At 38.6% G+C, this 16,101-nt stretch overlaps 1 protein-coding gene across 2 annotated transcripts; it reads right to left on the reverse strand.

The window, feature by feature from the left end:
• Positions 1-300: 300 nt before the first annotated feature.
• Positions 301-15,422, reverse strand: LOC117301350 (prenylated Rab acceptor protein 1-like). Of its 2 annotated transcripts, none has more exons than XM_033785273.1 (6): positions 15,324-15,422; positions 13,565-13,771; positions 7,488-7,585; positions 5,671-5,772; positions 2,164-2,251; positions 301-923 (listed from the first exon to the last, which is right to left on the reverse strand). In XM_033785273.1, the coding sequence occupies exons 1-6, from the start codon at positions 15,380-15,382 to the stop codon at positions 908-910; spliced, it is 570 nt and encodes a 189-aa protein (XP_033641164.1). In that variant the 5' UTR covers positions 15,383-15,422; the 3' UTR covers positions 301-907. The 2 variants fall into 2 exon arrangements, with proteins under 2 accessions (XP_033641164.1, XP_033641165.1); XM_033785274.1 differs by having other exon boundaries at positions 2,119-2,251.
• Positions 15,423-16,101: the final 679 nt, after the last annotated feature.

Consider the following 16,101-nt stretch of genomic DNA (forward strand, 5'->3'; position numbering starts at 1 on the left):
GAATCGGAACGCTATCACCACGACAGACATTTAACGACTTGTCCACAAGTCTATTATGAGCACTCTTACCACTGGAACCATTGGGTTTGTTTTGTTTTTTCATTGTCAATGAGTGCCCAACAAGATTGTCGCAAATGGAGTCAGTTTGAGAGCCACTTATATTGGAGTTATACCTCAACCTTGTTTTCCATTATAACTGCTTCAAAAGCACACACAGACCTGAACATTCACGGAGGCAACGAAGGCGATTGCCTCCATGCCCCCTGGTCATTGCCTTGGTGCCCTTGAAATGCTTTTTTAAGTAGAAATTTACAATTTCCTCATAGGGTGCTCTTTACCAAGGAGAAAATGCCTTGGTGCCCTTGCCCTTTCAAATACGAAGCATTCAGGCCTGTACACAATACATAATGCTTTTAGAGAGACAATACATAAACAAGGCCATGTAAGAAAGAAACACTGGAAAACATACCAATCTTTCAGGCTGAAACAGCAAGTCACTTCGGAGTTCCAAACACTTCTTGTTGTTCAAAAAGGAACATGTTTAACCATTAGGAAAAAATCACACTGGAAAGCACCTTCACCATTACTTTATTTGTGTATGGCCTTTAAAAAAAAACCCAGAAAACTAACCTCTTTGATGATCTATTTAGAGTTTGGGGTTGCTAGGTAGCAGAATGACAATCGGGTTTTATGTTTTGTAGTTCTAGTCAACCGCACTCTTCTGTAAATAATGGATTTACTGGAGATGTCTGCTGCCACCTAGTGTCCCCAAAGTCTACCATTATACCCGTAGATTCAAAAACCACACACCAATGTTAAGCCAATCACAATGAGTGTTCTATCAACTGCTGGGAGAGGATGCGGTGGTAAAGCAAACATGGTTGGTGACATCATGCAAGGGAAGCTTCTATTGGCCGAAGGATCTGTTTGATTGAAATGATCAACATGCAAAGGAAGTGATTAGTTGTTCGATCCCAATTAACTATCTTTTATTTTCTTGGACAATGAAAGTCGTCAAACTCCTACCCAGGATTAGCCTTCAGTCAAGGCGCATCCGGCACCCCCAGATGTCACCCACGGCCCCAAATGTCATAAACGAAAAAAGACCAGCGCGAGCGGTGATGCCGCGAAGTGCCTTTACCAAGTTGTTTTATGGCCTTATGTTTTCCTTTTCTTTTTGCTACCGATTTTGGAAGGAGAAATAAAAGGCATAATGCTTTAGCTTGATGAGTTGTTGGCCAATAAAAAGACACAATTACCATAGATATAGAATAATACCTAGATCGGACGCGCGCATACATACACGCTGTTAGCCGCAAACAAAAATAACTGGTTCTTTATGGGCGTGCTAAAAAGTAACGTGCTGAGGGTAACGCACAAAAAATGCATACAAGTATAAACATTTCTTGATCATGAATAACTGATTAGAAACGAGTTGGTAAAGGAGCTTCGTTGCTTCGCCGACCGCGCTGGTCTTTTTTCACGCGTGACATCTGGGGGTGCCTTGACTAAAGGCTAACCCAAGATCTACCATGGGTCTGTTTTTGATGGCTCTGAACCCTATCCCAATATTGAGCCATAAGTTTATCAGAACTTTGAATTGAATGCACCAAAATTAGAGCGTTGAGATATTGACTTTTAAGATAAAACATTATCACTTTACTTCTCCATCAATATTGACCAGGAAAGAGGACATCTCAAGCCAATCATTTACTGCAACAGTAACTTTATAAGGAATGAGGTTTCCCACAATTGTGACCATCCACCACCAATGGGCTGTAAAGTTGACACTTTTACTGTTATGGGCTCAATGCATTTTTAGAGAGAGTGTGTAATCAGCTTCAAAATGATACCATCCACATTTAAATCAGACTTTTCTTGACGAAGTTATGATTTCTCAAAGCCACCTACTTTTTTATTCAGATTTCTCAAAGATTTCTTGAAAACCCAAACAATTTAATAGGCTCTGCAATGTACAAGTGCAACTTTACAGCCTATTGGTGGTGGATGGTCACAATTTTGTATCAAATTCTTCCAAAAGTTCAAAAAATGAGTGAATTGTTTTGATTTAGCTTTGAACAGCTCAGCAATGGTGACATGTTTGAAAACTTGACTAACATTTTGTGATTGCGGAGAAGGCCCTTAGATTGTCTTTTGTCTTACACTTCTTCCATTATGATTTCATCTGGGTCTCCTTCTGGTAGTGGATCAAACATCACAGCATGTAACATTATGAAGAAGAACGATGCACCTGTTGGGAGAGAGCAATCAATCAATCAATCAATCAATCAATCAATCAATCAATCAATCAATTAATCAATCAATCAATATATGTTACCAGCCTCCTTGTTTTCCAAGCAGAAATTCTGAAATCTTACCACCTGCCTCTGTTAATTATGTAGTAAATCTGCCTATTAACAGTTTGATTTTATGTAGCCATGGTAACAAAGAACTTCTTTCTGGGCGGCTCCTGTCATGTGATGTCACACTAATCAGACAACTACTTGACAAAGACGGAAAGTGGACCTCAGCTCAAGACATACAAACACAACATCGGATGGGACTACGCCCGCTCTCTTCAAGAACACTTGAAACAGAATTGTCTCACATAAGACAAATCTTGAGAGATCTATTTCCCCAAACTCTTCAACATACAGGGTGCTACAAGAACTCCAGACCAAGGAATTGAGTCCTACCTCCATTCAAACTGTCCAACACCAGATATCCAAATTAACGACATCAAGAGTGAATCCAACTTTCCTTCCAAACACCTTTACACAGTCTTCAACAAGGAACTCAATACTCTGCCGGACAACCCCCGAACCCCTTGGCACAGGGACATCCTGCAAATGAACACAACAATACCGTGGAAAAATGTTTACAGAACACCCATCTCCAAGAAAGAGGGTGACGTACAGTACCGGTTATTGCATAAGATCCTACCACCGCAGAAAGTTCTTCATTACATCAACCAAACTCTACCAAAAACGTGAGACTGGTGTCATCATCATGTAGGAGCTCGAGCCTGCCCAATGATTTTAGTCCAGATGTTCCGATCCAGCATGCAGGAGCGTAGTTCCTCAGCGCTGGCCAAGCCGGTGTCACGTTTCAGGGTGTCTTCAAAGGAGAGACATCTTCTCCCACGCCTTGTGTGGGCTCCCAGAGGCGGCGTTCAAGGATCTTTTCTGTAACCTTTGGCCAGCCGGCATACTGGTGTTGTAAGCTATCACCTTAGTCTTTTTGTGTGTTCAGCTGTAGGCCAACTTTCAGGCACCCCTCCTCAACCGACAGTAACTGCTCAATCGTGTTTGAAACCAGTGCGATATCATCCGCAAAATCCAGGTCAGTGACTGTCACAGGAGGCACACGTCGGCTCTTGTAAGGAACTATGGTGAAACCCAGCTCTTCTTCTCTACCGCCAATTGCCTTTCTCAGGGCATGGTCAAGGACAATGATGAAGAGGAAGGGGGCCAAGGTGTGAAAGAAATCAGTGACACCATCAGGTAAAGTGACCTTTGCCCTGGTGAGGCACACTGATGTATGTACAACTATTGCTGACCATCATCGGATTGTCGTGATATATCGCCCTCCCTCTTTATCTATCACACAATTCTTTGATGAATTTGAGGTCTTTATCACTGGCTTGGCACTCTACTCAGGAAGACTTATTATCACTGGAGACTTCAATATCCATGTTGAAAATGTCAACTCTTCAAATGTGCAACGCCTACAAGAGCTCTTGACAGTGACCAATTTCACCCAGATTGTCAATGGCCGACACATATAAAGAGCACATCCTTGACCTGGTTATTGTCCGTGAAGATGACGTCCAAAACTGGATCAATCTCAATGTCACCCAAAGCTCAATCTCTGATCACTTCAGTGTGCTATATGCCCTCTCCATCGATAAGATAGATCACAGTCCATCCTTGCAATCTGTGATACAGTATCGGAACTTTAAATCCATCGACCAGCAGTGTTCACCTTGGACCTGACTGCCAACCTTAGTACTACTTCCTCTGAAAGCTGCCCCAACAGCATTCTTCATAACTACAATCAGGCTGCTATTCACACCGTCAATCAACATGCTCCGTGATTACTCGCAAGAACACTCAAAGGAAGCACCTTCCTTGGTATACTCCAGATATCCACGAAATGAGGCATCAATGAAGACATCTGGAATTGATCTGGCGCAGAAGAGGTCTAGAAAAAGACCGACAATGCTACATAAATTGTCGCTCTACTGTTAACAACCCAATCACTAAGGCTAAATGCAGCTACTATCAAGATATTCTGAGCACTTCCAACCAGAAGATAATCTTCAGAACTGTGAATAAGCTTCTTGGTGGAAGTGAAATTGCTCTCCCATCTACCTCTCCAGATTCTACATGACTCTGCAATCGCTTCTCAAATTACTCTGCTGACAAAGTTGAAACCATTCGCAATGATCTACCACATGAGAAAACAACACCAATACCATATTGCAATTGCTCAACCCAGTAAGCAAAACTTTGACCATCAAATACAATCATTAAAGATAGTCCATCAAAGTTTATACTCTTATCTTTTTTGCAACAGCTCCCATTGGTTTTGTATACATTTTCCAATTGTGGACCTTTCCCGAACCGTGGACCCTATTGTCCTCTTTTGTTTTAGGTTCCGGGTTCGAAAGTGTATTTCTACTCACACACTAACAGACATATAAAGCAAACAACAATATTATGCCCCTTCGGTTTCACTGGTGGAGCATGAGATTAAAGATTTGATGAAAAGTTGAAATCTTAAAGTACACTCATCAAAAGCTGCCATCAGTACCATACCAATCTAGTAGTAAGCTTGGGCGATATCGATTTATTTTATTCACGATATATCGCCGACAATATATCGCGATATTCGATATAATCGCGATTAATGAAATTTGACATCATCAGTTTTCAAACTCCACATGAAAGTTGTAGAAGAGACAGTCCTAGCATAAGAGAGGTGTTCTAATGACCTATTCTTCTGGTTTTACTCCAAACCTATGGGGTGCAAGATGTCTCAGCTAGCAAATACATCGTGATATTTAATCGATATATCGATATATCGCGATTATCACGATATATCGCGATATATCGCAATATATCGATATTTCGATTAAAACCAAATCCATCCGATATCGAAATCGTGTCCAAATTAATATCGCGATATTCGATAATATCGTGATATCGCCCAAGCTTATCCAGTAGACGAGTGAAACATTACACCCTCCGTGTCTCAGACACTAGTCAAAGTCCCAGAAATACTAAAAAGCCAAAATTAATTAAGACTTGATTGCTCGAATAGAAATAAACTTGATGTAATAACATTGCAAATCAATTTAATGTAATTTTTTAGGCTTTTAATGGTGTGTTTATTGAAAACTTGAGGATGGTAATTAATTTACCCATCCAAAACATATGATGTTGATTGAATAGCGCCTTTTAAATTTTAATTGTTATGTTATAGTTTTAAAGTGCTATATTTAAATTGTCTCTATTCTTCAATCTCTTATGTATATTTGCTCTTGGTTTTTACTCCTTGATGTTTTAATGTAGTTTTATATTGTAACTTATGCGCAATTCAGCCTCTTGGCAGCAAAGTTTAATTTTAATAAACCAATAATAATAATAATAATACATGTACACCTACCTATTACCCAGAATACAGCTGATGTGGCCCCAGAAATAAAAAACAGCGGGAGTGACAGCAGAGCTAAAACTCCATATTGCTGGAACAATGTAAACTCATAGCCTGTGTTTAAACAAGAAAAAATGGTACCATTACAACAGTGTTTACTCCAATCAGAATACTATTGAATTATTGGTTAACCCATCACAATACTCATAACTGCTTATTCATTAATACCACAGACAGCTTCGCTATTCCTATTGGTGGAGAGCACGTCATGTGGGTGTGTATAAACCTCGACCTCGACTTCATCTCGGTAAAAATTATCAAGAACCAGGCCTCGTTGGGATTAAACCACTAGTTGAAAACCTCTTCACCACACATTGGTTCCCTAAAGGGACACGTTGCCTTGGATCCGGCGAGGTTGGTCTATGAAAAAGTGTTGGAACCCTTTGTTATGAAATGCATATGGTTAGAAAGTTGTTTTAAAAGACCCCACAAATATGCCTTAAAGTTGCACGGTTTTCCTTTTACTCTGCGAACTAACTCGGTGGGCCATTTTCTGGTCAAAATTTGGACTCCACAAAATGGCGTGCTGTGTTGGATCACGCCGTATCGGGAGAACTGTGGAATTTCGAGGCATATTTGTGTTGATCATTGTAATCTACTTATAAACACATTTTTTAACTGTCTGCATTTCTTATTTTCTCATACATGAGAACCAAATCCTGTACATGTATTAAGAGGGCCTATGTTGTGTTTCTTCAAGTCAGGATTTCATTGGGACAATGGTATTTGTATTACTTCAGATGCTCAACATGCTCAAAATTACCCGAACTGGTCAAACAGGCACACTAATCCTAACGGGGTTGAACAACAACCAGATCCCAGTTTTATAGAGCTGCTTATTCACAAAAAGTAGCTAAGCAGAACAAAATAATGCTTACCACAATAATACCAACCAAGCTACCATGTCAGGAGTTGAACTTTTGACTGGTATCCTGCTTAAGTAGAAAATTGTTTTCAAAAAGCAATTTTCTGCTTAAGCAGCTCTATGGGCCCTGGGTTGGATTTCACAAAGAGCTAAGATTGATTTTAACTGGAAATCAATTGCAGTTGCTAAGTAAAGTGTAATGTCACAATACCAATCACTATGGTAATACTGACAACTTGTCTTGCGATGAATTTTATTACTTTGCGAAATGAGCCCCTGGGGTGGATTTCACAACTTAGATGTACCCATAAGACTAGTCTTATCTCCAGGACTAGCCTTAAGTTTTAATTACCCCCTAGATATTGCATTTGTATTGTATTTCTCTTCAACATGTTCTGGATTTCTTCTTAGCTTAGGCTTACGTTTCAATTTTGGTTATTGTACATGTAAATATTATTCTTTGTATTTAGCGCCATGAGCACTTTGATGGATTTGTGCGCTTTATAAGTTCTCATTATTATTATTATCTCATTATTATTAGGTATAGTCTTAAGTAAGGACTAGTCCTAACTCTTTGTGAAATCCACCTCAGGAGTATTTCAGAGGATCTGGGCCAAATTTTAAGGCTCTGCTTACCGCCGAAAACTGCGCCTATGATCACGATTCCCCACTTACATGCAAGCGCCGAATTTCTGCGCTAGCCTTGTAAGCGTAGAATGCCTAGGAACGCGAAGTATGCACGCACAGAAGCCAAATTTGTCGCTACCCCGTGAAATCACTTGCCGTAAGCACAGAATTCCCTGCTCCGTAAGCGCCGATTTTGTGCTTACGGTAAGCAGAGCCATGAAATTGGACCCAGGTGAGTCTCTAGCCAAAGGGGCTCAATTTCCTTTAATGTAGTTACCCATAACAGCAAGCTTCTTGCTCTCATTCTTCACTCTTATCCAGTAGCAGGCACCAAAGAGAACCACCAAGGCAAAGATCAACAGCGGCGATGTTATTCTACAAAATCAAAATAAAATGGTCAACTTGTTGTCATCAAGGGTGTTTGAACACAAAGTTTAAATCCTGAAAAATTGATGTAAAAATTCAGAAGTTATTCTCTAAGGCTGGCGATACAGCCAGGGTGTTAAGAGTTAAAACGTTTACAGACGCTCTACAGCACCTCTAGAGTTTGGTTAAACAAGAGCTACATCTTTCTATCCTTTGCAGGGCTCGAAATTTACACTAGACCACAGTTCCGAGGCGTGTCGTGGCCGGGCGGTTAAGAGCACTGGATTCAAGCTCTAGTGTTTGATCAGCAGGGTGTGGGTTCCGATCTCGGTCATGACACTTGCTACGTAAAAATGGGGAGGTAGTGCTTTCTCTGTTCTACCGGCCAGGCTTCGGACTGATGATACCCAAGCCTACATCCGTATGGACTGTAAAAGGGGTAACCCTGTTTCATCCCTAGGAGTAGGTGGCAACAACCTCTGGAAAAAAATAATTGTAGCCTACACCTTGAAGTGGCCTACAGGCCTTGTGTGTCTGGCGACTTGAATAAAAATTGCTTTCAGTGTCGGCCAGTAAACCTGATCAAACAAGTCCAACAGTCTTGTGTTTTTCAGTTGAATAACTTACACGTACATGAACAGCACCATAAATTATGTTGATCGGAAAACAAATTAAATACCGTGTACATGGTGTAGCTAAATGGAATGGTTTAAAAATAAATTGGAGTTGGTCTCTTGAACATAGTGGAAACAAATAAAAGATTATGAATTATCAAAACCATGTTTTAGTAGGCCAGCCAAAGTGTGAAATTACACTTTGGACGGCATAGTTTGTTAATGGCTGGCATCCATGCTAGATGTATGGATCATGGGCTCGGGAAGACGATTAGGGTGGATGCCCAGCTTGATTTTGAATTTTAAGGTCATTTTGGGGTAAAAAGGTAAAAAAAGGTCAAAAATCAATATTTTCAAAATTTGTGTCAAATTTATTCACATTTGATAGATCTATCCATAAAATGTATTTTTAACTTTATGTTGATACTAGAAACCTATGTAATTAACGTATAAACTTTGACCTTGTGCACAAATGTATAGCAAAACGAAGTGTAAAAGTGTGATTATCTTGAAAAGGGTACATTTTGAGTACACCAATTGTTTTTGCACTCCCCATCCTCATTGGTGCATATATTGGTTTCAAACAACTTTTTTTGAAAGGTAAATATACCCAGGCAGTTTTTGAGAAAAAAAAAATAATTCAAATACCACCTTCATGTGGGGGTCTTACCGACTCATTTTAAGGTCAAAATTTCAAATAAGGCAAAAATTTTGCATTTTTTTAATTTTCACAAAATTTGACCCCAAGTGATAGATCTATCAATAACATGTATTTTTACGTTCATGTTGATATGACAAACGTATGTAATTAACGGATAAACTTTGACCTTGTACACAAACGTATACAAAAGCAAAACGTAAAAGTGTGATTATCTTGAAAAGTGTACATTTTTAGTATACCAGCATTTTTTGGCACTCCCCAGCTCATTGGTGCATATATATGTTTCAAACAAATTTTTTGGGAAAGGTTAATGTACCCAGGCAGTTTAAAAAAAAAAAAAAAAAAAATCAAATACCACCTTCGTGTAAGGTCATTTTGAGGTCAAAAAGTGCCAAAAATGTCAAAATTTAATTTTTTTGACTTTCTGCGCCTAATTTTACCCCAGGCGGCAGATCTATCCATTTAATATAGTTTCATGCCAAGTCTGTGAAATTATGAGTTAATCTTTTGTCTTGTACACAAACGTGTAGGAAAATTTAATCTTAAATTGCAATTTTCTCAAAAAGTGCGTATCTTGAGCACAATACGGTGTTTTGCACTTCCTATCCCAGCAATGCATATAATTGTTTGAAAACAACTTTTTTTTTGAAAGGTCAATATACCAAGGCATTAAAAAAAATCATATCAGACTTTCTTATGTGGTAAAATGAAACAAAAAGGTACTTGTATGCTATTCACGCAGAACAGTTTGACATAGTTTTACAGTTTGACTTGGTGCCCTTTGATTTGCACCTTAATAAAACTAGCTCAAATCAAGCATCTGAGATAGGGGTAGTCTTCCAGGTAACCCCACTCTTTCTTTTAAGCTCATGTGTGTCTGTGTCAGTGTGAGAGATGAGACGTCCATGTATTCCTAGTTTATGCTGTGTGAAGTTTCAGTGCATCTCTTGTTGGCGGTAACATCTCCAGACACTTCTTCGCCTTATTTATCAAAGAGTTGGAGCCTGACAAGGTTGATGATTTTATACCAAGGTGCACAAGTGTTACCAAACTGCTCAATGAGAGCAAGTTCTCCTTAACGGCCGATTCCCTTGACACATATTAACTTTGCTTTTCGGAGACTTGCTTTTCCCAATGGTCATGTAGGAGAGGCTGTGTTGCATCATTTAAGAGCATGTAAGCTTGGCAAGTCTCTCAGTTACTGCACCTATCGGGTAACTAATGTGCATTTATTTCCAAGTTTCTGACGCTTTTGAACACACAAATGTGACATTTCTCCACCTGCAAATCACTCTTATCCTTCATTGACTGCCTCTATGCATGGAGCATCAACCGGGTGTCAGCCTGCTAAGGTGTCCTCAAAACGTCATCTCTCCTAAAGGACCATGGCTTCCGTAACATAAAGGAACCCCCGCCTGTACTATTCCTCATCTTTCCAGTAGACCCTTGCCCTTTCTACAAAAACGTCTGACAAGAACTTGAGATCAGGTTTGTTCAATAGCCCATACCTGACGTGTATAGGTGTGGAACCCCGGTCTATCGATGAACTTTCGAATTGGTTTTTTCTTTCCCATTCTCTTCGACTGTGTCACTGCCTTGGTGGAGCCCTCTCCAATCTAGCGATCAAGACCAGGTTGTAGGTTCCAGTGGCAGCATTGAGCAATAATTGTTGCAGTTTAAACTTTCTGTCCGTTTTGATAGGCTTTTGTACCGTACATAATTCGTTTGTTTGAAACATTTGCATTGTACAGATCAGAGAAAGTTTTTGCGCAATGTTTTCTTCAGGGCGTCACTAAAACCATCAGTTTCTTGAAGCAGACGGTGCTTCCAGATGGTTATTATATACTGCGTTTCATGATTTGGAGTTGTTAGAAGATCACTTTACCACAGCAACTGGTGCAATGTCTTTTGTTGTCAAAGATACCAGTGGTATCTCTCTAACAATATCAGAGTCTGTGTCATCTTCTTCGCCAAGGTTGGGTTTAGTCGGAACACATCAAATCTTACTGTTTGTTATGAAAGCTTCTAAACATCATCAACATCTCTGTCTTCTTGAGGAGTTTCATATCTGCCAGATGAACACATCCATATCGATCAAAGTTACTGTGGTCATAGATGATGGGGACGGCAGCATTACGGAAAAAGCTTCCAGATTGGTGATCAAGTATCTGTCTTTCCGAGTCCTGGATCTCAATCTCCACCATCACAATGTAATGAGACCACAGTCGGGAGTTTGGATTTCTAGAGTGCTTGTTGAATTTGTTTAAGCAGACGTAGTCCTCCCTTGAAAAAGATTTAAATCTCAAACTTTGGACTTGCCCGTTTAAGTTCATTTCTTCCTGAAGTGTATAGTGGCCGGGCAACTGTGATGATGGAATGTTTCTGACCTGTGTTATGTCCACAAAGTGATTGATCAAAGTGATGAGAGTGTCATTGCGGTCTGCTAGTGCCTGAAGAGTAGTGAGAATTCTTTCATCAAAGAAACTTGGCATAAAAGTATGTCAGGCTGTATTGGTTTTGGTGTGCCTGGTTACATGTAGCTCTGGAGTTAGCTTTGACTAATGGCACTCCAGATAAGAAAGTATACAATGTTCCACTGCACGATACCCCATACCCCCCCCCCCCCCCCCCCCCCCCCATCGTAGCTACAATGTATAGGCCTACCTAGGAAAAAACAAAATTTTACTGCAAAAAGAATGTTCAACTTTGTTAATTCACTAATAAAAGTTGTGTATTTAACTGCATACATGTACTTGCAAAGATTGGGAGTGTTGAAATAACTTTGATACAAACATGCATTTTTTGAGCACGTCAAACTATACAACTACTATATCAAACTAATTGCATGAATCAGCATACGCATTTCTTGTTTCAATTTACCAATGAGGAAGGTGTAATATGAATTTAGTTTAAACTAAAACTGCCTTGGTATATTGACCTTTCACAAAAAAAGTTGTTTTCAAACATTTATATGCATTGCTGGGATAGAAAGTGCAAAAACACTGCTCAAGATACGCACTTTTTGAGAAAATTGCAATTGAAGATTTAATTTTCCTATACGTTGTGTACAAGACAAAGGATTAACTCATAATTTCACAGACTTGGCATGTCATTTTGATGATGAAACTATTTTTTATGGATAGATCTGCCGCCTGGGGTAAAATTTGGCGAAAAATTTTTAAAAAATTAAATTTTGACATTTTTGGCACGTTTTGACCTCAATATGACCTTACACGAAGGTGGTATTTGAGTAATTTCTTTTTTCAAAAACTGCCTGGGTACATTAACCTTTCAAAAAAAATAGTTGTTTGAAACACATAACTGCACCATTGAGTGCAAAAAAAACTGGTATACTAAAAATTTACACTTTCAAGATAATCACACTTTCACGTTTTGCTTTGCTATACGTTTGTGTACAAGGTCAAAGTTTATTCGTTAATTACATACGTTTGGCATATCAACATTAACGTAAAAATACATTTTATGGATAGATCTATCACTTGGAATCAAATTTTGTGAAAATTTCAAAAATGCGAATTTTTTGCTTTATTTGAAACTTTGACCTTAAAATAAGTCGGTAAGACCCCACATGAAGGTGGTATTTGAATTATTTTTTTTTCTCAAAAACTGCCTGGGTATATTTACCTTTCAAAAAAAGTTATTTGAAACCAATAAATGCACCAATGAGGATGGGGAGTGCAAAAACAATTGGTGTACTCAAAATGTACCCTTTTCAAGATAATCACACTTTTACACTTCGTTTTGCTATACATTTGTGCACAAGGTCAAAGTTTATACGTTAATTACATAGGTTTCTAGTATCAACATAAAGTTAAAAACACATTTCATAGATAGATCTATCAAATGTGAATAAATTTGACATAAATTTTGAAAATATTGATTTTTGACCTTTTTTGACCTTTTTACCCCAAAATGACCTTAAAATTCAAAATCAAGCTGGGCATCCACCCTAATCGTCTTCCCGAGCCCATGATCCATACATCTACCATGGATGCTAGCCATTAACAAACTATGCCGTGGTTTTTTTTTCTAGAGCACTTTTTAAAGTTTGGCTGGTCTACTATTTGGTAAAGTTGCAGTACCAGCCTCATCCTACATGAATAAATCTGTCTGAAATAAAATCTCAAAGTTGAGAAAATACAATATGAAGATAAAACAAATACTGCTTTGTCAATTGCCATACTCAATATAACCATTCTACCTCCATCAAATAACCTTGCTATTAACTCATTGAAGACCATATTGGCCACTTGCCGCTTATACCAAAAGGCTCATAGTGGGCGCAAACGGCCACAAGATTTGACCTTTTCCAATTCACAGCAACAGGTCAAAGTAAAGGTCATGTCCGCATATGAAATTTTCCAATGGAGTTTGTTAAAAAAGTATCACATTTTCTAAACTCCAAACCTATTTTTTTCTGTTGAAATGTTTTAATAACAAAATTTGATTAATAATAAGTAAACAGTATTTAAGCAATGTCCACGCGTTTTGTGATAATTAAATACAGAAGTGAATTGACTCTATGGGGTTACTGGGGTTAGGCTAATATGCACAAAACCTCTAACAAAACCTAGACCAACTGATTGGATGCTTTTCACAGGTTGGATGTTAGGTGTGAAAACTATAGGGGGGGGGGGTGAATTTGTACTTCCCCAAAACAATGATGGACTTCCCTTAAAGAAAGATACTTACAGGCAATAAACGAGTAGACCAACAAAAACAAAGAGATAGTTGCTCTGATACGTCTCAACATTGGAAATGACACGCGTTGTGACCTCTTTCATTCCCTTTGGTTTACTGAACTGCTTGGTCTTCAGGAATTCCGTCCATGGCCGCACTGAAGCTCGCTTCTTTTGGATCCATTCTCGTGCTCCAGCATTGGACAGAGTGATTGACATTCTAAGGAAGGAATGAGAATCAACTGTTAGTTAACGACAACGAAGCAACGGACAGCAATAGTAAGTACCGAGTAGAAAATTGCCTTTTTGAAGAAATTATTGAACGTAACCCAACAAAAGGGAAATACAAGCATTATGAATGTATAATTGAGTAGGATGGGGAAAGCTTTAGGTGTACAGTACACATGAAACTTCAGTTCTGGCTGGCTAACTACAGACACATGAAACTTCAGTTCTGGCTGGCTAACGGTCGCAAAACTTTCACCCATCAACGCCGATTTGAAAAACGTATAGCGTTAAAAAGGCCCTAAATATGAGACCCTATAAGGCTCACAGGGAAGCCTTATAGTTTCTAGAAGTAGTACTACACCATATAGATAGATAGATAGCATTGTATGCATAATTCATGTTTGATGTCGGGTCAGATGTCAAATCGAAATCGAGGCAACCCTAACCCTAACCCTAACCCCCGACATCAAACATGAATTATGCATACAATGTTTTATTCACACGACCAAAGTCCATGACGTACGTCCTCTACTGGGTCCTCTCATGGAGGTAGAATTACTACTGGGTCTCCTTTTCCGTGTACCCTATATCGTAGGAGGTCCTGTTTTCGAGGTGTCCCTAAAATCGTGGCAAATCTTTTACCTCTCTGTGCGCGATGTAAACAGTCCCTAGATAAAAATTGTGTGGTTTTATTTGCCAAGCAAAGAGTCTCCTCTCCCTTGACCAAAACTTAGAAACACGTAAGGCTCCACTAGTCATTTGCACTTGTAAATGCAAAAAGTTTGGTATTTTAGGCATTTCTACAAGGTACAAAAATATGTCATAATGTTGAGGCCATATAAAAATATTTGCCCACCGAAAAAGTTTCATCAAACGCCATTTCAATTCACAATTCATGATGATCAAAATCATGTGACTGAATGTTTTGCTGAGCATTCTTGAAAAAAAATACCGAGGCTTAAACAAGCCATGTGCCTTATATCATTTTCTAATATTTTTTTAGATTTTTATTTTGTAACCCTGGTATCAATACTATTATTAATATTAAAATTTAAACATCAGCTCGTTGATTCAATTATCACTGTTTATTTATACGCTTTATTATAAATATTAAGAAAAAAACATATACAAAAAATTAATGGGGCCAGTTGAAGTCATTGAAGATCGGTGTGTGGTGTGAACATTTCAATGTCCATCAAGTTTTAATACATGTTTGCATACTTCATATTAACAAATGAAGATAATTAGGGCATCGGTTGATATATGGCATCATTATTTTTTTCCCAATTCAAAGAAAAAGGCATAATAGCGTGAAAACTGGTAAGCAGAGGATACTCCCGAGTCCATGGGCTCTACCTCCATGGTGGGTTCAACTTTTTGAACGACTTCGTCGTCCATCAACAACAATGACAAATTTCATGCGAGACATATTTGAAGTAAAAAAACATTTTAAAACGAACTAAACTTCCTCCTTTTATAGAAATTCCCACTGATTAAGCCACTCATATCATTTTGTAATTTTAAGTCTTAAATTATTTGATTACCCTGTTTTTTCGTCAGATATTGGTACCACAATATCGCCTGTCACTTCTTCCTCCGCCATCGGTGCAGTGTTTTTAACAAATACACCTAACCTCTCTAAAGGCTAAATGAACCATGAATCCAGCTGGAAAAGTGGAGCCAGACTAAAGTAATACGTGGAAGTTGGAAGTTTTTAAACTGTACGGCTGTTACATGTACCATACAATTAATTGTCGTTGCCCGCTTGTGAAAATGAGTCATGCATCGGATGGAGGTAGAACCTCGGATGTATATTCCTCAATGTAATGACAAATAAAAGTAAGGTCAATAAAGAATCAGTATCATTTGTAAATGTGCTTTTACCCTCTAATGCACACTTCCCACCAGACTGCTTCCCACACAATGTGTCACACAACTTTAACCAAGCACGACACTCATTTGAAAGAATTCTTCCATGGTTCTTCCAACCAATAACGGAAATGAGCGGGATCCGTATTGTAACTTTTTTCAAACAGTGCACAAAATCATGGAGGGAGGGAGGGAGGGGTGTGGGTTGCACGCCCACTTCCTACCAAGCTGTATACTGTATATGGAACAAAGTTGATCTCCCTATTACTGATACAAATTAATTCTATATCATTATTTTTATTGTGATGATAAGTTAGATATTAATTTTTCAACTTCGTTGTTATCGATCCAATTTGGCCCCAATCTCAAGGTTCATGCCGTAAACGGCGTGCCACAAAATGACAATTTTATGTTTCGGTTCAAAATTTAATTTTGTTTTTTTTACAATTAATA

Source organism: Asterias rubens, chromosome 17, assembly GCF_902459465.1.
Source record: "Asterias rubens chromosome 17, eAstRub1.3, whole genome shotgun sequence".
In the NCBI taxonomy this organism is placed as follows: domain Eukaryota; kingdom Metazoa; phylum Echinodermata; class Asteroidea; order Forcipulatida; family Asteriidae; genus Asterias; species Asterias rubens.

Coding starts and splice junctions, on each gene's coding strand:
- LOC117301350 (XM_033785273.1), bottom strand. CDS start 15,382: ATGGCGGAGGAAGAAGTGACAGGCGATATTGTGGTACCAATATCTGAC. Junction 13,772..15,323: donor ATATCTGACGAAAAAACAGG/GTAATCAAATAA, acceptor TTCCTTCCTTAG/AATGTCAATCACTCTGTCCA. Junction 2,252..5,670: donor AGCTGTATTCTGGGTAATAG/GTAGGTGTACAT, acceptor CTCTCCCAACAG/GTGCATCGTTCTTCTTCATA.